Source organism: Octodon degus, unplaced genomic scaffold (assembly GCF_000260255.1).
Source record: "Octodon degus isolate 3935 unplaced genomic scaffold, OctDeg1.0 scaffold00112, whole genome shotgun sequence".
Lineage (NCBI taxonomy): Eukaryota > Metazoa > Chordata > Mammalia > Rodentia > Octodontidae > Octodon > Octodon degus.
In genome coordinates, this window is record NW_004524688.1 from 6,924,463 (window position 1) to 6,944,046 (window position 19,584).

Consider the following 19,584-nt stretch of genomic DNA (forward strand, 5'->3'; position numbering starts at 1 on the left):
AGTTCTGGGTTTGACCCCAGTCCCACCACCACCACCCAAAGAAAATAGGATGGTGGATCTTGCTTTGTTGTCCCAGCTGTCGCTGAAAGTGGGTTCAAGTTTACCTGCTGCCTTTGGGGCAGGGGCCCTCAGCTTCAGATGGAGTTTCAGAGCGATCCTGGGTCTTAAATCCAAAAAGGTGGGAGGTCTTTCACTTAGGTAGCATCTTGGCTTTTTAGCGGGTGAGCCCAGGCTCTTGCAGAGCGACGAAAACGAGCGTGAAAACTAGACTCCACCCTGGTCTGGCCCGCCTACGCTACGGCTCACCAGGCCTGCCAGCCGACTGGCCCCGCCTCCGCAGCGCCGCTTTACGGCGGAGGCCGCGCCTTGCCGTGGGCAGCCGTAAAGTGCTGGAGGCGGTGCCGCCCCCGCTGGGTTTCCCCCGCACAATGGCTGGCACTGAGCCCCGCGTCCACTATCTGGCGGGCTTCTCCTGTCCGCTCGGGGGCCTGGCAGCGGGCAAGCCTCGCGTGCTATGCCACGAGCAGGAGGTTTTCCTGTCCACGGGGAGCGAGTTCGTCTACGTGTATGACCAGGAGGGCGGGCTGCTGACCGTGAGCACCGGGCCCTGGGCGGCGGGCGGCGGGTGGCGGGCGGCGCAAACCACAGTGAGACCCCGGACCTCGCAAGCCACCGACTTGAACCCGCTCTCCTGGCGTCCAGGCGGTGTATCGGTTCCCCGACCAAGTGTGGCACCTGCAGCTCCTGGCCCTTCGCAGGGCACTCTACGTTCTGTGCGCACGGAAGGGCATCTACTGCCTGTCATTGGAGTCCCCGACAAGGTGAGAGACGAGGGTGGCTCGCGTGTCCCCTGCCCACTCGAGATGCCCTGTACTCCGTAAGGCCAGCGTGGCCTACACGGCGTCGACTTCCTCGCGTAATCCCCGAGGTGTGCACGTGGTTTGCCCCTGGATGGGTTCCGAGTTACGCCCTGCATCACAGCACTAGGAATGGAAGGGTGTACTCCCCTGCACGATGTACCAGGTGTTCTTCAAGAGCCTCCTGCCGGCAGGGAGTTTTTCTCAAGTGGGGCTTGGCTGGTCGTATCTGAACTAAGGGAGCAGATGTGTTCATGGCCTGATGGTTCATGGCCAGGTTCCCTCTGGCTGGCAAGCCTCTTGGAATTGGGTCTCCTGCAGAGGAGCTGCCTTGGTAATATAAGCTGTGTCCATTGCTGCTGGATGTAGAGGCGGTGTGTGCAGCTTAAACGCGAAGCCCACGGTGTAGTCCAGGCCTGCAGTATGCCTTTAAGAGGAAGCCTGTACCTGAACCCCTGTATTGTGTCCTGAGCAGCGCACAAGGCTGGTGAGAGTCTGTATGGGCAGATGGTCTGCCAAGAAGCTGACAGTCAGTCTTTGTTTTTTGCGGGGGAGGGGGAGTATAAGAAATAGAGCTCAGGACCTCATGCTTGCCAGGGAGGTGCTGCACCAGTGAGCTAAATCCCTGGCATTTAGGCTGACAGTCTTGTGGAGCCCTCCAGAGCACTCCCTGTCGGGTCCCCTGTGCAGCTTGCTCTGAGGTGGGTTGTTGTGAACCAGGGTGCAGTCTGCCTCACCTAGTCCTGACTTTGGTTCCATTGTTCCAGAAGGTCTTCGAGCCAAACAGATGAGGATAAGGACAGTGAAGTCTCTTCCCCAGTGATCACTGTGGACCCTGAGGCCTGTGTCCTCCCAGATACCACACTCTGTGCATTCACTGTACATGATGATGTCCTTGTGGCCCTGGTGCAGGGCCCTGCACAGTGGAAAATGCAACTGTTTGAGCGTCCTTGTCCAGGGGAGGACCGCTGGCCAGGAGGCCTGGTTGGTGAGGTGGAATTATCCACCTCCACCCCACCAGCTGGGGCTCCAGGAAAGCTGACATCCCCCTGCTTCCTGCCAGTGCTGTGCTGTGTGTCACCACCAGGCTCCAGGGTGCCGCGTGGCCATCCCCAGGGCTGTGGGGGCTTCATGTTGGAGGAGGCTCTCTTTGGGCTACTCTTTGGAGCAGATGCCACCCTCTTGGAGTCACCTGTGATCCTCTGTGGTCTGCCTGATGGGCAGCTCTGCTGTGTGGTGTTGAAGGCTTTGGTCACCTCTAGGTCAGCCCCTGGTGACCCAAAGGCCCTTGTCAAGATCCTTCATCATCTGGAGGAGCCTGTTGTCTTCATTGGGGCCTTGAAGACAGAGCCACAGGCTGAGGAGGCTGTGGAGAGTGTGCTGCCCTGTGAGGATGTGTACTCAGATTGTTTGGTGGCCCTTGGTCACCATGGCCGGACATTGGCCATCAAGGCCAGCTGGGACAAGTCAGGGAATCTGGTACCAGAGCTTCGAGAATACTGCCTCCCAGGACCTGTCCTCTGTGCTGCCTGCGGTGGGGGTAGCCGCATGTACCACAGCACCCCTTCAGATCTCTGCGTGGTAGATCTGGCTCTAGGAGGTGTCCCTTTGAACTCGGAGCAGCCACAGTCTGATGGAGCCCCTGGATGCCTGCCCCCCTTGCTATGCCCAGCCAGCTTGAGCATCTGTAGTGTCCTTACTCTTTCTGTGTTATCTAGGACACCTGCAGGTATGTCTGCTGATTTCTTCTGATTTCTAAACAAAAATGTGTAGGTTTGTCCTCACTGGGTACAGCCTAGTTTTTACTCACTCTTGTCTTGGGATCAAGGAACAATAGTGTGTTTACCTGGCCTTGGGCTCAGGATCAGGATGGCCCTGTACCTTGGTGGACTCTGGCCCCTTACTTGGGTGGCAGCTGAGCATGTTGCCTCTGATGACCAGCACAAGTGTCTGCTTCAGCTTAATCTCACGTCAGTTCTGAGGACTGAGATGTGCCTGCTTCAGCCACTGTATGGCTGCTATGAACCACTCTGGATCAAAGGAAGATGGTATCATGGCATTCTCAAACCAGAGAGGGTTTAAGAAAACAGACCCAGTATGTTTTCCCATTAGGAAGGTTTGCCATGGAAGATACTGTGCAAGAAATGGTTTAAAGGGAGACTCTTAGGTAGATGGGAGGTAGGGTATGTGGACATGACCAGAGATAGAAGTGGCTGTGAGATTGGCCTGAGCTGCTTAGCCACCCATTTACCTAGGTGCTGCCACAGTGGCTGGGGACAGGCAGACTCACAGCAGCATTAGCCTTTGTGTTTGGGTCCTCCCTGGTAGTCCAGCAGCACAGAAGAGAGGAGACAGATGCATCATACAGTCATGCTTCGAGAGGCTCCCTAGTGGGGACACAGAGTGGGAGGGTAGGCAGGGACTGGGACCCTGGGGGCACTTTTCTTTGGGAGAGCTCATATAGTCTTGTTCAGTGTGACCTTGTGAAGGTCAGGCCATGCTAACGTATTATGGCATCTTCATTTGGCTCCCTTTTAGCCTGTCCTGTCCATGGGGCCTAAACGCTACCCTGGTGCAACTGCTGCTGTACGGAAGTCCCATCTCAGGAAGGGACCAGTGGGGGAGCATCTCTGTCCAGTTCCCAGGGCATGTCCTGGGTCTGCCTGGGGACCTTTTTTTCCCTTGAACATTTCCGTGGGCCTCTGTTAGTCCTAGAGCCTGGGGCAGACTCTGCTGAATGTCACAGCAGCTTCTCCCTTACCTGCTCACCTTGATGTCCATCAGGTGGCACTGAGCTCCTGGCCCTGTCTACCAAAGGCTGCTTGATGACCTGCCGGGTAGACCTGAACTCCGAGATGCCTGGTCCCACCAGAATGACTACAGAAAATGCAGGCCAGAAAATCAAGGAGCTACTCTCTGGCATCGGTGATGTCTCTGAGAGGTGAGTGGTGGGCTCCAGCTCTGTGCTGTATCTTGGGTGGTAGTATCCTTGGTAGCTATAGCCCAGTGGCCATTATTCTGCCTCTGGCCCCATCAAATGTCCATAAGCCTGCCTCAGAGGCCTCTAGAAGACAAGAAATCCCCCTTCTCAGACAGCATGCCCAACTTTTTCCCCTGGTCAGGACACAGGAGATACCCTTGCCAGTTCCTTAACACCACCCCAGGCTTTTTCCTCAGAGGTCTCTGCATCTTCCACTTGGGTCTCCTCCCTTCCCTGGGTGCCACATCTGCTCTTTGCAGAGTATCCTTTTTGAAGAAAGCTGTTGACCAGCGGAACAAGGCCCTGACAAGCCTCAACGAGGCCATGAACGTGAGCTGCGCCCTACTGTCTAGCCGGGAGGGTCCCCCACCCATCTCATGCACCACCACCACTGCCTGGAGCCGCCTGCAGCTGCAGGATGTGCTGATGGCCACCTGCCTGCTGGAGAACAACAGTGACTTCAGCCTGGACCAGGGCTGGACCTTGTGTATCCAGGTTCTCACCAGCTCTTCTGCGCTGGACTTGGACTCTGCTGGCTCAGCTGTCACTTACACCATCCCTGTGGACAGGCTCAGTCCAGGCAGTCAGCGTGAAGTAACGCTGCCTCTGGGCCCTAGTGAAAGTGGCGTGCTCGACTTGCCTGTGACCATGTCCTACACACTGTTCTATAGCCTCAAGGAGGTGGTGGGTGGAGCCCTGGCCCCCTCAGATCCTCTAGAAGACCCCTTTCTGGAGGAACAGCCTCTTGATCTCCTTCCAGAGCAGGAGGGCATCTGCCTGCCCCTGAGCAGGCACACAGTGGACATGCTGCAGTGTCTGCGTTTCCCCAGCCTGGCCCCACCCCGTGCATCTGTACCCTGCCCTCTTGGCCCTGCTGCTGATCTGGTGGACACCTTCCTGGAAACATGCCGAGCTCCAGGCAGTGAGCTGGCAGGCCCCGCGGCCCTGCGGGCTAAGTACCTCCCCCCATCCACAGCCTCCATCAGAGTGTCGGCAGAGCTGCTCAGGGCTGCCCTGGAGGACAGTCACTCAGGTTGGTGGCACCAAGTGGCTTCGCTCTGGCTTCAGCCACAAGGCCTGTGGACACAGGTCGTTTCTCCCTCTCCCAGTGGTTCCTGGGGCAGCTGTGGGCCCACAGCCCTCCGAGCTCTGCTGCGTCCTGGTCGCTGTTGGAGTCTTGTCTTGCGTTGTCCTGCCACCACGTTTTTCTTTTAAGTTGTGTTTTTTAAAAACCGTGGAAGCATGACCTAAATGCAGAAGCAGACGTATCACCAGGGAACAGCCTGGTGAGTTTTACAGGGCTTGCACCTGGGGAGCACCCCCAAGGGCCACCATGCCGTCCGGATCATCTCCGAGCTCCATGCCTGCTGTGTCTGGTTCCTGCTCCTGCTGTGTGTGTGAGGCCCTTTGTGTTGTGTGATATGGGGGGTCTTGTGCCAGGGTGATGTTCTTTTGTCACTGTCACTATTTGCTGTCAGTGGATGTTGGACAGTTTCTGGGTTTGTGCACAGGGCTGTGACCACGGCCACCCCCATAGAGCGCCCCTGAGTATTCCTGCCATAGTGGAACTACCTCTCAGGACTGGCCACCTGCATGCTGGTGGGGCCTTCCGAGAGTGATCAGGTGCAATTCTTCCCTGCTACCCCATTGGGAACTCCTTCTCCTCCTCTTGGCTAGCCTGCCCAGCTCCGTTTGGGGTGGAGAAGGCAGCTGGGGCCTATAGGTGAAACGGGAACATATCAGGGTGGCTACCCCATGATGTTTAGTAGGACCAGCCCAACCTCCTGTCCCCCCTTTCTCTAACAGGTGTTCCCCTGTGCAGTGCCACCCTGCAGTGGCTCCTCGCAGAGAATGCTGCTGTGGAGATCGTGAGGGCTCAAACACTATCTTCTGTTCAGGGCGTGGCCCCAGATGGCACTGACATCCACCTCATCATCAATGAGGCAAGCTGACCTACCCATGGGAAAGCTGGCCTCCCCACCAGCTATTCTGAGGCTATCCCTGGACCAGTGGTGCTAGGCAGCTCTGACAGAATCTCACCAGGGCTGACCCCATAGCTCAGGTCCCTATGAGGTTGGGCTCTGTCTCTCCCCAAGCAGGGGCCTCTTCGCTGTGCATTCCTGCCATGCTTCTGGGCAGCTTCCTGTGCCCTAGGAGCAGCCAATGCACTTGTCACTCTAGGTAGCTAAAGTGGGTCTGCCAGTTCTTAGCATGTCCCTCTCACACACCATTCTTGAGACAGACTCTCATATCCCACTGTCAAGAGACTTACACAACAGTCCAGGTTACCAGGACTTCACTACCAGGACCCTGTGTTCACCTAAGGATGGTGAACGCAGGGTCCACTTGGAGTTGAGCCACATCACTCGTGCATCTTGACCCTGCTGCCCACTATACAGTCCTTCAGCCAGACTGAGGCTGGGCCACCATGGTGGGAGGCATCCCTGGGTCATAAGGTTGAGTTGGGGTTTTTTTTGTTGTTGGGTTTTTTTTTTTTTTGGCAGAAGCGGGGATTAAACTCAGGCCCTTGTGCTTGCCAGGGAAGCGCTTATTCCACTGAGCCATCTCTCCAGCCTCCCGAAGGATTTTTTTTTTTTTTTGGCTGGCTCAGAATGCCTTCAGGGCAGGTTTGAGTCCTGGGGATCAAACCACAGCAACCTGAGCCTGACTGCTTTATTTGTTGAAGCAGCCACTTAAAGAACTGAGGTAAGGGGCAGGCCCCCATGAGGTTGAGTTTGGTGAGGACTCTGGGTTGGTAGAGGTGCTTTTTCCTGACCCATAGGGAAGTTGTGTGTGGAGAGCAGGCCAAGGTTTCCTGGCTTATGGCCTGTTAACAGGCACAGTGCAGAGTTCTTGGAGGCTGGCCCTCTTCATAGGTCCACAACTGAGTTCACTAAACAGCCTGACCCTGCTGCTAGGTGGGCATGGCATGCAGGGTGGGGTGGGGTGGCCTTTGAGAAGAATCCCTGGCCCTGTGTCTTGAGTGTCTGCCTTTCTATCTGTGTCTGGACAGCAGATTTCTTGCAATGGGTTCTTGGCAAGTTGTCCAGGCCAGTACCCTTTGCCCCAGGCTCTGCCTATAACATGTTGAAGGACATCCCAGGCCAGGATCTGGAGCTCCCTTGAGAGAGGGGGCAAGGACTGCCAGCAAGGACTTGTGTGTGTTGCAGGTGGCTGTGACTGACCTATGCCTGGCCGGGCCCATCCAGGCTGTAGAGATCCAGGTGGAGAGCTCCTCTCTGGCTGACATGTGCAGGGTACACCATGCCATCATTGGGCGCATGCAGGTACAGCAGCTGTTGGGACTCAGGTGGGAAAGAGGCTGTGAAGGTTATGGTCTTCTTTGAGAACCACACAGTTGTAGGCAGAATGGCCTGCGAGGTCACAGGAGGAGGCACTGTGTGGACAACTTTCAGGTGTTGGGGAGCTCTGTCCAACAGCCACCGCACAGCCCCAGCCTCTGCAGGGGTCCACAAGTTCCACTCCTAACCAGTCTGGCATTAGGCTGTCTGCTCCAGCTCCAATCAGCCTTACCTGGCCTTATCACCCTACCCTTGCTATTCTAAGCTGGCAGCTGCCGGCCCCACAGTGTCCCAAGACAGAGGCCATGTCCAGGCCAGGCAGGTGCTTAGTTCCCATCAGAGCTCAGGTTAGTCATGGTTCTGGACGATGCCATGCCATGAACCTACCTGATCCTGAAGCTCATCCTGTGAAGCACTCCTAGCACACTCTTTATTTCATTCCTAGACACAGGAGTCCGGGCCTTACATTATGAGCTGACAGGATGGTGTCCAGGGCATTAGTGCCACATGGCAGAGATAATTTCATGCTCAGGGCCAGCCAGACCCCAAGAAAGTTCTGTCACCTATGGCCAGATCTTTCTTGTAGGGAAAACCGTATTGGGGTCGACCCACCCGACTGACTTCATCTTAACCATCTACAAAGCATCTCTTTCCAAATAAAATTGGGTTTGGGGATACTGAGGTTAGGACTCCCATATGTGATGTGGGTCTGACAGTCCCATGCTGCAGCTGCTCCATGTTTGAGAATCAGCATGACTGGTGACATCAGCATATACTGTGTGTCAGCACAGTTCAGACAGGCTGCTTCTGCCATGAGCCAAGACTTCTTCCTGGGGTTCCAGGCAGGCAGGTGGTCCTTGGGAGGCAGCCTTATTCCAGAAGACCTTATCCCTGGTAAGCTGACAAGGGCCTGCAGGAAAAGGGAGCAGGCAGCCAGCCCCATGCAGGCTGCTGTGTGGACAGGCAGGTGGGCTGGATGGGCCCTTCAGCTTGTCTGAGCTGAGAACACAGCAGGCAGCGGGGAGGGTTGGATGTGAACAGGGGAAGGGCTGGAATTAGTAGAAGGGTTAGTTACAAGTAACTGTCAGTGGGGCCCCTGGGCAGGACCCAGTGACAGATGCCAGAGGTATGTGACCAGTCACTGGTCAGGAAGACAGATGGAGGACTGGGAACAGATGGAGGAGAGGCCACCTGCTCTGTACACTGAGGGCAGGGCCTCCAGACAAAGGCTCGCACCTCGGTGCAGTGGGAAGTGCCCTCTAGCACCCCTATGAATCCTTGTGTCTCCCAGACAATGGTCATGGAGCAGGCTGCCCGGGGCTCCAACCCACCCGACCTCCGAGTGCAATATCTCCGTCAGATCCATGCCAACCATGAGGTGAGTGTCCCCATTTGGGCACTGGATGGACACCTAGCCAGCCAAAGCTGGCTCAGCTTTGAGTGGCGTGGCTGCTGGGTAGGAGCAGAGTGGGTGACGTCACAGCTAGTTCCTGTCTCTTGCCTTGTTCCTTTAGCCATACACACCTGGCTGCATGTCCCATGTATAAGGTCACAGCCCAGTGTTCTTCCTTGAGCCTCCCAAGCATGGGTTATACCCAGAGAGATTCAGGGTCTGCACTGTCACCTACAGGCCCTGCTGCGTGAGGTACAGAGCCTGCGTGACCGGCTGTGCACCGAGGATGAAGCTGGCTCCTGCGCCACGGCCCAGCGGCTCCTCCAGGTGTACAAGCAGCTGCGCAGCCCCAGCCTCGTCCTGCTGTGAGCAGGTGTGTCCTGGCCTCCCTCAGTGCACATTGGTAACCCAGAGCCCTTGTGGTTTTATAGAGAAAGACGCAGAAACAAGAGGCTATTGTCTTGGCCCCTTCCTCAGGAGAAACCTGGTCACATGGAACCACAGAAGGCACAGGGAGGGGTAGAGGAGATGGGCCTCAGATGTGTCTAGGCCACATCTGGGCCCAGGGGCTCAGTACCCCTCACTCATCTTTTCCTCCGCACAGCTGCTGGACCATTCCTCATCACGGTGGGATGCTCCTCCCATGAAGCCCCAGGGCTTATGTGCAGCATCCCCTCCACTGGATGTTCCAGACCTCATTCAGAACCACTGCTGGCCCAGTGAGCAGGCCGTGGAGAAACAGGATTTCTAGGATCAGGACTTGGGGTTTGTAATTGTATTGTCCCTGCTGTACCCCAGGAGCACCAGCAGTCCCTCGGGCTGCCAGGTGGGAAGGTGCTCCCTGCAACCAAAGCACAAAGCCCTGCCAGCACCAGTAGTGCTTCCTGCTGTGCTGAGGAAGGACTGTGGTGTCCTGTGACTAGAACCTCAGCAGCAAGGTGCCTGCCACCAGGGCTGTGCCCAGCACTGTGCTCTTTTCAGGGTCATCCGGGGGTGGGTCCTGTGGCCCCCACAGCTCAATGGCCCAGCTGCAGCCTGCCCCTTAGCCTGGTGCTGTTTTTACTACTGGGGATGACCGTGTCCCACACCCTGTGGCACTCCTGCTGTGAGCCGTCTGTAACAAGTATATGTGGGTGCTGCAAGGTGCTTTACTGACAAGCAACCCTTTTCATTGAGCTCTATGACTTGGCTGGTTTTTACCCCCTTTCTACTCTTAGGCAAGTGTAGAAACCTCCCAGGTTTCACAGGACTCCTAATAGAGCTCCTGTAATGTGGGTGGAGCCCTACCAGCTCTTTCATGGCCAGGGAAAAGAAGAAGCATCATGAGATGCTCTAAACAAGGAGTCACCCTGGTAGCACTCAGCTACTCTGGGCTGCTCACTGTGTCGCGCCAGGGGTCTGGGAAAATAGCCTCATCTGCTTCACCGTACAGGCCCTGTCCACACCCGTCTGAGGGCCACTTCTGTCCTCCCAAGGGGAAGCCTCTGGCTCCAGCCATTGCCCACATCTTGCTCTAAGCACCTACAAGCAAGGGAGGGACTAGGACAGCACACTGGGCAAGCAGAGCTGGCGTCTGCCTACTTGGAGAAAGGTGCCCTACCCTAGGCTGCCGGCTGCTGCACTTTCCTGTGCCCCCGCTGGCTATCAAATACTGCAGAGCCGGGGAGATAAATCTTAGCGTACAAGTGCCTGCCTGGCAAGCAGAGTTTGATCTCCGGTGTCAGACACATACAAAAAAACCTGTTTTTTTTTTTAAAAAAAAAAAAAAGAAAAGACCATGAGGCTGTGAGGATCCCAAAGCTAACTGACCTGGGCTGCCTGCAGGGCTCAACTCCCAGATCCTGGCAGGTGTTAAGAGTCAGTGTAGATATCCCAGCAGTCCACGATGCCTGCCAGCTTCTCCAGGAACGAGATCCCACCACCACTGTGGCAATAACGACTCCAGGGCCGAGGTGACCACCTGGCTATACACACCAGTCCTCAGAAGGTTGCTTTTTAGTAAGCAAGAATAGTGAAACAGAGACTCATGGTTCCAACCCACTCCACCTCCTTGCCAGGCACCTTTCCAGCTCCTTCCTGTGCCTGTCTTAGCTAACACTAGGGGGCGCTGAGGACCATGGGACAACCAGGATTCCTGTGCCTCCAAGGTTAACTGCACCCTGTTGGGCACTTGCCCCTTGGGGTCACCCTGCCCGGGGAACTCGGGCAGGACTTTCCTTCTCCCTAAGTAGAGGAAGAGGTGGAAGTCCCCATTACCCAACTCCAACCCAGGTTCTATATCCCCTTCCTGCTTATTCAGCCAACTCTGTTAACCAAGCTCTTAGCTTCGCTGGATGTCTCCTATCTTGGGCAGTGGACTTCCAGGAGGGGACTTCCATACCCAGGCTTAGAAGGGGCTGCCCATGGTAGGGCTGGGAGCTCCTATTTCAGAAAGGAGCTCTAGGGTGGGGAAGGGACTTTTTCCTCCTGGTCCTCTAAGACAGGTCCCAGGACTGAGCTTTGCAGGGGTTCCCCTCACCCTCCAGCAGTGCCCAGAGCTTCAGTAGTCTGTGCCTTAAACAATTTAATGTGGAGCTAGTAGGCCCAGAAACCCACTATTGTCCTTGGTACTGATCCTCAGTACTCCCAGAGCGCCACCCCGGCAGGCACGTCGGCGTCGGCACGCAGCAGTCCTGAAGCCCCGCCGCGCAGGTACTTGCCGCTTCGGGCTCGGATCGCCAGGCGGCCACGTTCTCGAAACTCAAAGAGGAAATCCTCGGCGCGCTCACCGTCACTGCATACGGTTCCATGACTGCCTGTGTACCAGAACCCACCGCCACGGCCTGGTGGGGAGCTGGGGGTCGGCGGGGGCCACCACACCCACCGCACCTGCACCCCCACCCCCTTACGCAGGGTCCACATGCCCCACATTCATTCCCCGCACACCTCGAATGTGATAGGCACCATCACTGAAGCTCAGGTGGAAGACATCGTACACTGAGCGGTTGGTGTCCAGCTGGTTGGAGCCGCGCCGGTGGCAGACAAAGCCATCCAGACCACGCAGCACCAGAATGGGCCGGTTGATGAGCTTAAGGACAAACTCTTCATCCTCACCTGTAGGAGAAGGCACTGTGGGGACCCCAGCTGCCACCATCTCTGCCCAGGTGGTCAAGTGGGGTCCCCGAGGTGAACCCCAGCCTTGAAGGCCCAATTGTTTATTTTCTGGTGTGTGACCTTCGTGAAGGGCCTTATACCATGAACATGGGGATCTCCAGGCATACAAGGAATTGAAGAGGATCCCATGGTTCCCAGGAGTACAGTGGAGGAAAGGATAGATGTCCTGGGACCCATCTACATGCTCCCCTGATGGACTGTAGTTGGCAAGTGTGACCATTGTCACAGTGACAGTGCTTACCCACAAAATCACTGATGGCTGCCAGCTGCCCGTTCTTCTTCATGCACACATAGCGCCCATTGCTGGCTTTCAGTGCCACTCGCCTGCCGCGCCATTCCACCTCAAACATGGTGTTGGCAGATCTATAGGGAACAGGGCAAGGTCCTTCAGAGCAGCAGGAGGTGGGGATGCAGGGTCTGGCTGGTGCATTCCCTGTAGGTTCCAGCAGCTGAGCCAGGAGCCTGCCCTCCACCAGCACCCACCACCTTTCAGAGCAGCCACTGGCTGAGCTGCAACAGTGGTCCTCAACAGTTGAGGTAGTGATGGTGACAGTAATGATATCAGAAGAGGTGGTGGTGGTGAGGATGATGGAGGTGATGGCAGAGGTGATAGTGATGGTGGGGGCGATGATAGAGGTAGAAGTGGTAGAGACTGAGGTATGATGCTAGTGATGAAGCAGTGGAGGAGGTGATAGAGATGGGTGGGGAGATGATGGAGGTAGTGATAGTAATGAAGTAATAGAGGTGGTGGAGACAGGTGAATGTACTGGTGATGGCGCAAGAGATGATGGAGGTGATAGAGGTACTGGGGGATAGTGGAGGTAGTGATAGAAGTGGTGGTAGAGGTGATGGAGGTGAGGCTGATGCTGGTGGTAGAAAAGATGAGGGAGGTGGTAGTAAAAGCAGTGGTGAAGATGGAGGTGAGTATGATGTTGATGATGCTGGAGGCAGGGACAGGCACACTCACACTTGTGTGGCTGTGGCCTGAATGCCCCCATGGGTGACCAGGGTCCAGTAGCCCCCAGTGCTGGAGTAGAAGGTACACTTCTTTGTCTCCTGGTCAATTTGCATCAGGAAGGTCTCGTGGTCCAGCTCCTCATCCTGATTGGCTGAGACATTGATGCCTGGAGGAAGGATATGGGGAAGCCCCTCGTATCTCTTCTGGGAGGAGAGGCATGCTTTGGGGGAAATCCCTGAAGTCAGAATGAATCTAATCCAAAAGTGGGTTTGATTTGGAAGGTACTTCCCAAAGGGTCTGGAAACTGCATCAGGACCAGGGGGCCCTGGCAGATCCCACACATGGCTCTTAAGGGACCCTTGACCTAGCTCTTCCCACACCCAAAGTCAGATGCTTCCGTGCCAGTGAATTCCCCACTTTGCTAATCAGCAGGTAATCTGCTTGCTTCTCCTGACCCAGGATTACCCCAGCCTCTATTTATAACTCCCGCCTAAGCTGCTGGTGGGCACAGTGGGTCTCCCATCTTTTTGCACAAGATAGCCCAGGGATCAGGCACCCACACCCACACATGCAGTTGGTCTCCCACAGAGCTGAGGGCAATAGGCAGGTCCTGGCCTCTGCAGGATCTTGCCTCCCACAGACATCCCTGTTTCCTTGGTAGCAGTATGACAGAGAGTATCTTAGTTGGTGCTGCCCCTAAAAGAGGTCATTGGCCTAGAGAACAGACCGGGATCTGCTCCCTTTTATCAGCACCCAAATGCCTGGCCTCCCTGGTGCTGGAATTACAGGGTTGTGCCACAATGCCTGACTCTTCAGTCTCCTTATTGTTTGAATCAGGTTTTTGCGGAACCAGGGATTGAATTCAGTGCTTGCCAGACAAGCGCTTATTCTACTGAGCTATCTCTCCCAGCCCTGTTTGAATCAGTTTGTAACCAGTCTTATTACTGGCAGCAACAAGTGCTGACTGCTGTGCTACGCATCAGCACTGCCATACCAGCAAAGGTAGGAGCAGGGCAGACCGTAGGTGACAGCCAGCAAAAGTAAGTTAACAGCCAGGAGTGGTAGCACATGCCTGTCATCCCAGAACTTGGGAGGCTGAGGCAGGAGGATTGTTGCAGGTTTGAGGCCAGCCTGAAGTACATTGCAAGACCCTGTCTCAAAAAAGTCCAAAAAAGAAAAAAAAATGTAACAGCTAACCTGAGTCTAGGCATAGACTGCTACAAGGCAAGAAGACGGGTAAGGGCTACCTGGCCGGAACTGACAGCAGAACACTGCAGAACCCAATTACACAGCTCAGCTCAGCTCCCTTAATCTAGGATGGCACCTCCCTCCCCCACTTCTGTTTCCCCCAAGACTGAAGTGCTGTAGTGGCCTTCTTCACATTGCTGTCAAAGTCTGAAACCCCAGGGGGCAGGGCCAGGCACCCTCAGCCATATTCAAGGAAGGTGAGGGCAGCCTCTGCTCCTCAGCAGAAGACTCCCCCCAACAAAGGGATGTGTCAGATATGAGGTGTTCAGAAGACTGAGAAACGGTCCATACAGCCCTTGTCCCTACACTCTCACTTTTTCCACCCCATCATCGGCACCACAACTACCACCACCACCCCTTGAGCATCACCACAGTCACCTCCATCGTCCCCACTGTGAGGTGCCACTACAACCCCATCACGGCTGTCTCTCCATTCCACTGCACTGTCATGTTCACTGACACCACTGCCATGACCATGACCATCACTGGCCACACTGGGAGTCTCACAGGCCGTCATTTACAAACACCAACAGTCACTCTTGCCTGCCCCAGGAAGCCACCACTGCCTCACTTAACTCAGAAGCACATAAACCTTGGTCCAGGCCAGAAAGTGGAGTGACCACACCATAGGGTATTGAGGGGAGGGAAGAGCTGTGACTTCGCCATCAACCCTACTGCCTGGCCATGTGCTCGGACAAGTGCTTGTGGGTGACTGATCTCTGTTGCTGAGCTACACTGACGGGAGGATACCCCGACTTGCAGGTGCAGGGCACAGGCATGAGTGGGCTCCATCGAGGTGCTCTTGCCTGGACTCTACCATCTGGACCAAGAAGTGGGTGCCCAGATCCTAAGTTGCGAAGGTACCCAGGAATAGGACATCTCATAGGGCAGCACAGGCTTTGGTGAACAAACGGGAACTGCCTTTTGCCTGGTGGCTGCTGGTCTGAGATGGGTGCATGTTCATTCTGAGAAATTCTGGGAGCCCAAGATGACTGTGACAGCTGGCCTGGTCCCCAGCAAAGGTAGAAACAGGGGTGCTAGAGCCAGCAAAAGTAAGTTAACAGCCAGTAATGGTGGCACATGCCTGTGATCCTAGAAGGGCCACCTTGAGACTCGTGTTGTCTCACTTGGAAGTAGGCTGCTGTGTTTGTCCTGGAGGTTATCAGAACTAGACAGTGGGGAGACCCAGGCTGCACCACAGGAAGACAGATGGCACTTTCTTTCAAGAAGCCCAGGGCCTGGAGGGGGCTACCTGCCCGTGTGTCAATCTCTGGGGCCACATGAAGCTTCCACAGTCAGACACGTGGAGGCGCCATCTCCTTGCCCTGCTCTGGCCGGGCCACTCCTTAGTGTCTATCAAAGTCCAGAAAGTCTGGTAGTGAAGAGAACGGCTACAGCTTCCTTGGGATCCTGCCTCATCCCAGTACCTGGCTGGGTATGCTCTTTGCCCACTTGTGGCACTGCCCAGCCCCAGCCCACACCTGTCCCACTTCCCAGTATCGGGGCTCAGCAGAAATACTCTCAGCTTTCCTGAGAGCCCAGGAACTGCTCTGACACTGAGGCCCAGCCCCTGCCTATGCTGTGTGCAGACACACACATCCCATGTAGACACGAGCCTACACACAGCCCAGTGGCCTGGACCTCTTACCTTGCCTCACAGAAACATAGCGGCGGTTGGCAGCCACCAGTACCACCTGTGGGTGACTCTCCTCCAGATCAAAAAGCTCATCCTTGCCAGGCCGTGTGTTGCGGCCGGCCTTGAGTGTGCCTGCAGGCCCCACAGGTGCCAGGTAGCGGCCATCGCAGTCCTTGAAGGCCAGCTTGCCCGCCTTGAACTCCAGTGTGTAACAGGCATGGGACTCGGGTTCCCTCACCAAGCGGCCATCGCTGCGCAGGTAGCGGCTGTCACAGGACCTGAGGCAATACCGTCGGCTTTGGAAGATGAGAGTGAGCAGTGCATCCACACCCCATGGCATGTCCCCATCTGCTGCCATCTCATCCTCCTGTGGGCACAGATGCACATAGCGTCGCCGGCTGACACTCAGCAGGTGGGCCTGTGGGTGGATGGCCAGGTGTACAGTCCACAGCTCTGCTGGGGAGATGGCTGTGGCAAAGCAAGATAACCGGTCCTCAGTGCCACCAAAGAAGCGGCCATGCGGCTCTGACTGCAGTACCCAGCGCCCGTCAGGTTGTGGCAGGACCAAGAAGCGGCAGTCAGGACCTGGCCGCTCTGCCTCACAGGCTACACTCCCGTCTGCCTCTGCTGACAGGTAGCGGCCCAGGTGGCTGCTGCGGAGCAGTACTGCTGTGCCCTGCCCAGGGTCAGGCTCCAGCACCCACATCTGCTTCCTCTTGAGGCTGGGAGCTGAGGCATTGACCTTGAAGCCAAAGCTCTCAGCTGTTAAGTAGCGGTCGGTGTCATTGACAAGGCCAAACTGGATCTTCAGTACCTGATGTAGGCCGTTGGTCGGCATCTTCAGAGCTGGCCAGGACCCTCAGTAGTCTGGGAAGCTCAATCGAGTGTTCACGGTCCCTGAGGCCCCCGGGCCCAGGCAGCGTCATGGATCCACCTCCTCTGCCAGCTCTGACCAGCAGCCTCGGTCACCCAGGCAGCTCTTACATGGCCAGTGGGCAGCAGAGGGCGGGTGGGAGGGCGGATAAGAGGCATGCGGCTTAGGAGCCACGGCTGCCTTTCATTACCCCCAGCTTGGATTTCAGCTGCTCCTGGAATGCACTGGCCGTGCCTGATGCCCTGCAGGATCACAGAGCAGTGCTGACCACCTTGGCTTCCCAGGGTGTCTGTGCGGGACGCAGGGCTTGGTCCTTACTCCTCACCTGTGGCTCCCACGCCTCTAGCCTCTGTCCTTCTTTCCCTCACCTCGGGCACCCCCAACTCCACAATTCAGACTCCCAGCTCAGCCCCACTCTTTCCCAAGGTAAAAAAAAAAAAAAAAAAAGCCACCCAGTGGAAAACTCACAGCACAGCTGCAACCCGATCACAGCCCTCCACCCTCAGCACCGCCAGATCCTCGGGGGATCCAATTACTGCTTCTCTGATTCCCGCTGCCAGCAGCATGCAAGGCCCCCACCTGGCAGCCTGCAGCCACCCCTCCAGCCACACTGACCCTGCAGCCTGGGGTCTGGTCCTGCTCTGGGTGTGGCCCTGAGCCATGGGCTGGAAAGGAGGTAGGATGGGTGTTGATGCAATGACAGGGCCAAAACTTGGGACCTCAGACCCCTGACTGAAGTGAGGCACAGTAGTGTGGACACTCATTTGCTGGTTCTTGTGGCTTCTTGTGAATGGTCCAGTCTGGGAACAGTGAGCTCATGTACAAGGGAGAATGTAATGACAGCCTTGAAAGCTGTCATGCAGAAGTTCGCCTGTCAGGTCAGAGGACCAGGGCCTGGCCAGCTCCTGCGTGCTGAGTGTAGGTCAGCATAGGAGGCTGGCGGCCAGGGAAATGACTCAGTAGAATAAGCACTTGCTCTGGCAAGCACAAGGGCCTGAGTTCAATCCCCGGTTCCACCAAAAAAAAAAACAAACCAAAAAAAAAAAAACCAAAACAACACAGCATAGAGGCTGCAGTGAGCTCGGCTGATACCAGAATCAGGCAGCCGCAGCTGACTTGCAGGGTGGCTTTGGGGACTTTGTGACTGTCACTCAGATCACCAGGGCAAGCCAGCTCAGTGGTACATTCCTATGATCTCAGCTATTCAGGAAGCTGAGGCGGGAGGATTGCAAGTTCAGGCCAGTTCAGGCAGTTTATCAAGACCAGGTCTTTTAAAAAAAGGGCTGAAGTTGAGGTTGTAGTTCAGTGGCAGAGCACTTATCTAGCATGCATGAGGCCCTGAGTTCAGGGGGAAAAACAAAACCATAGCCTGAGCAAATGGCCTGACCTTAGAGTCTTTACATACTCAAGTGCAGGGGCTTATGTGGGGCCAAGTCTGACCCAGACTGCCAGAAGTGCCCTTCTGGATCTGACAGTGGAGTGAGACTGCAAGCTGTTCACCCTTAACCCTGTCACTTTAGTCCTGGGGATGACCAGCTGTCTCCGTGCACCCTTGGCCTGAGGGTCGTCCTGGAATGGGGCACAGGGTCTGCTTAGGCACGCCAGGCCTGCCTGTCACCGGCACCTGCCTTGGGGGCTGGGATCCAAGTGAGGAAACTCGAGCTGCTCATCCTGGGTTAGGGCCAAACTCGGTGTCCTTTTCCGCATAACAGCATGTGACCCTCAGGCTTTCCTAGGGACCAGGAACAAGGGACAGGGCATTTTTAGCCAAGCCTCCTGTTGCTCTCCCTTTCTCCTGGGCGCTGCTTCTCTTGAGTGGTGGAGGAGAAGACAGCCCTTCACTGGGCACCATTGAGGAATGTGCATGAATAGGGCTTGGCGTCCTTGTCTGGCCAGGTCCCTGAAGACACCAAGGAACAGAGGGGACCTGGGACTTGGGGAGAGAGCTGTGCACAAGTCCCTGCTGATCTCAGGCCACCTTGTGGAACACACACTTCTGAGAGGCACCAGGCTGTCTGCAGCCAGGCTGTGTGCCAGGAACTGTCCTGTAGTGACAGTCAGGGTGGCACCTCCTCCCCAGAGACAGTGCCCAAGTTCTTGGCACAGTGCTCCCATAATGCCCACACCTAATTTCCAGGCTAGAAAGTGTTGCTGATTGGGGGCATGTGCCAACAATGTGCCTACACGCAGGTCTTCCCATCAGGTCCTCTAGGCATGTCTGTGCGTAACTGTGGACACCAGCTGCCCCCTTCAGTCTAAGCCTACAGCCAGACTGCAAAGGAAGCTAGGGTGTCCTGTCCCTTGATTGGCAGCTAGGCCTCATTAGTCTGATGGTACTGGCAGGGCACTCATGGAAATCAAGTGCCAGCAGTAGAAAGCCCAGCCACCGGGTGCTAAGCACCCTGGCTCTGGGCAGCCTCTTGGTGGGAGAGCCAGGAGTGGCTGTGGGTGCTCAGTTTTGCTTCCTGAAGCGGCCAGAGTGTGTGTGAGTCAAGGGGCTTATTGGACCCAGGGGAGGGGATCCGTTGGAAGGAAGCAGTTGGCTAGGGTTTTCCCACACTGGCCTCCATGCAGCCCCTGGGGCTCTAGTGCGGCTGCTTCCAGGGAACAGTTTTCTCTTGGATCCCAGTAAGGTCTCTGGCACATATCAGGCACTTGCCACGTACCCATGACTGGTGTGGGGTCTGGTTCCTTTTGTTTGGTACTCGGAATTGAACTCAGGACCTGGTCTGGTTCTCTTTAAATTTTATTTATTCATTTAGCAGAACTGAGGACTGAACCCAGGGATGTGCTATCACTGAGCTGTGTCTTCAGCCCTTTTTATTTTTCAAGTGGGCTCTGGCTAAGTGACTAAATTGTCCAGGCTGATCTCAACTTTGTCATCATCTTTCCAGAGTTCTGGGATCACAGACACACACCACCCTTCCTACTTTGGCATCCGGGGGATGGGGGTAGGGGCTGATTCTTGTATGATGGGCTGTGCCTCTGTAGAAAGACAGGACACTGTGTGTGCGCATGTGCATGCATGCACAAAGGTGCACATCGACATGGACAGGCTGAGCTGCCATGTTCACCTGCTAAGCCAGCCTGGCTGAGAGAGATGATGCCCTTACCTTACTTACCACAGCCTCAGAGTTTACTCATGGCTGCTTAGCAGCACCATCAGGCTGTGCTCTGCTCACT

General features: G+C 55.9%; 2 protein-coding genes across 7 annotated transcripts; one reads left to right on the plus strand and one right to left on the minus strand.

Annotated features, from left to right (window-relative positions):
* The first annotated feature begins 406 nt into the window (after positions 1-406).
* Faap100 (Fanconi anemia core complex associated protein 100) lies at positions 407-9,707 on the plus strand. Of its 5 annotated transcripts, none has more exons than XM_023699326.1 (10): positions 407-593; positions 703-821; positions 1,625-2,586; positions 3,642-3,798; positions 4,098-4,870; positions 5,644-5,780; positions 7,008-7,124; positions 8,431-8,517; positions 8,770-8,905; positions 9,137-9,707. In XM_023699326.1, the coding sequence occupies exons 1-9, from the start codon at positions 429-431 to the stop codon at positions 8,899-8,901; spliced, it is 2,649 nt and encodes an 882-aa protein (XP_023555094.1). In that variant the 5' UTR covers positions 407-428; the 3' UTR covers positions 8,902-8,905; positions 9,137-9,707. The 5 variants fall into 5 exon arrangements, 4 of the variants coding, with proteins under 4 accessions (XP_023555094.1, XP_004639546.1, XP_023555096.1 ...); XM_004639489.2 differs by having other exon boundaries at positions 1,628-2,586; XM_023699328.1 differs by lacking the exons at positions 7,008-7,124; positions 8,431-8,517; positions 8,770-8,905; positions 9,137-9,707 and adding an exon at positions 4,947-5,123 and having other exon boundaries at positions 5,644-5,730.
* A 1,438-nt stretch (positions 9,708-11,145) lies between these two features.
* On the minus strand, positions 11,146-16,435 carry Fscn2 (fascin actin-bundling protein 2, retinal). Of its 2 annotated transcripts, none has more exons than XM_004639491.1 (5): positions 15,540-16,435; positions 12,653-12,809; positions 11,927-12,048; positions 11,458-11,625; positions 11,146-11,354 (listed from the first exon to the last, which is right to left on the minus strand). In XM_004639491.1, the coding sequence occupies exons 1-5, from the start codon at positions 16,363-16,365 to the stop codon at positions 11,149-11,151; spliced, it is 1,479 nt and encodes a 492-aa protein (XP_004639548.1). In that variant the 5' UTR covers positions 16,366-16,435; the 3' UTR covers positions 11,146-11,148. The 2 variants fall into 2 exon arrangements, with proteins under 2 accessions (XP_004639548.1, XP_004639547.1); XM_004639490.1 differs by having other exon boundaries at positions 11,149-11,354; positions 11,458-11,709; positions 15,540-16,365.
* Between the last annotated feature and the right edge of the window lie 3,149 nt (positions 16,436-19,584).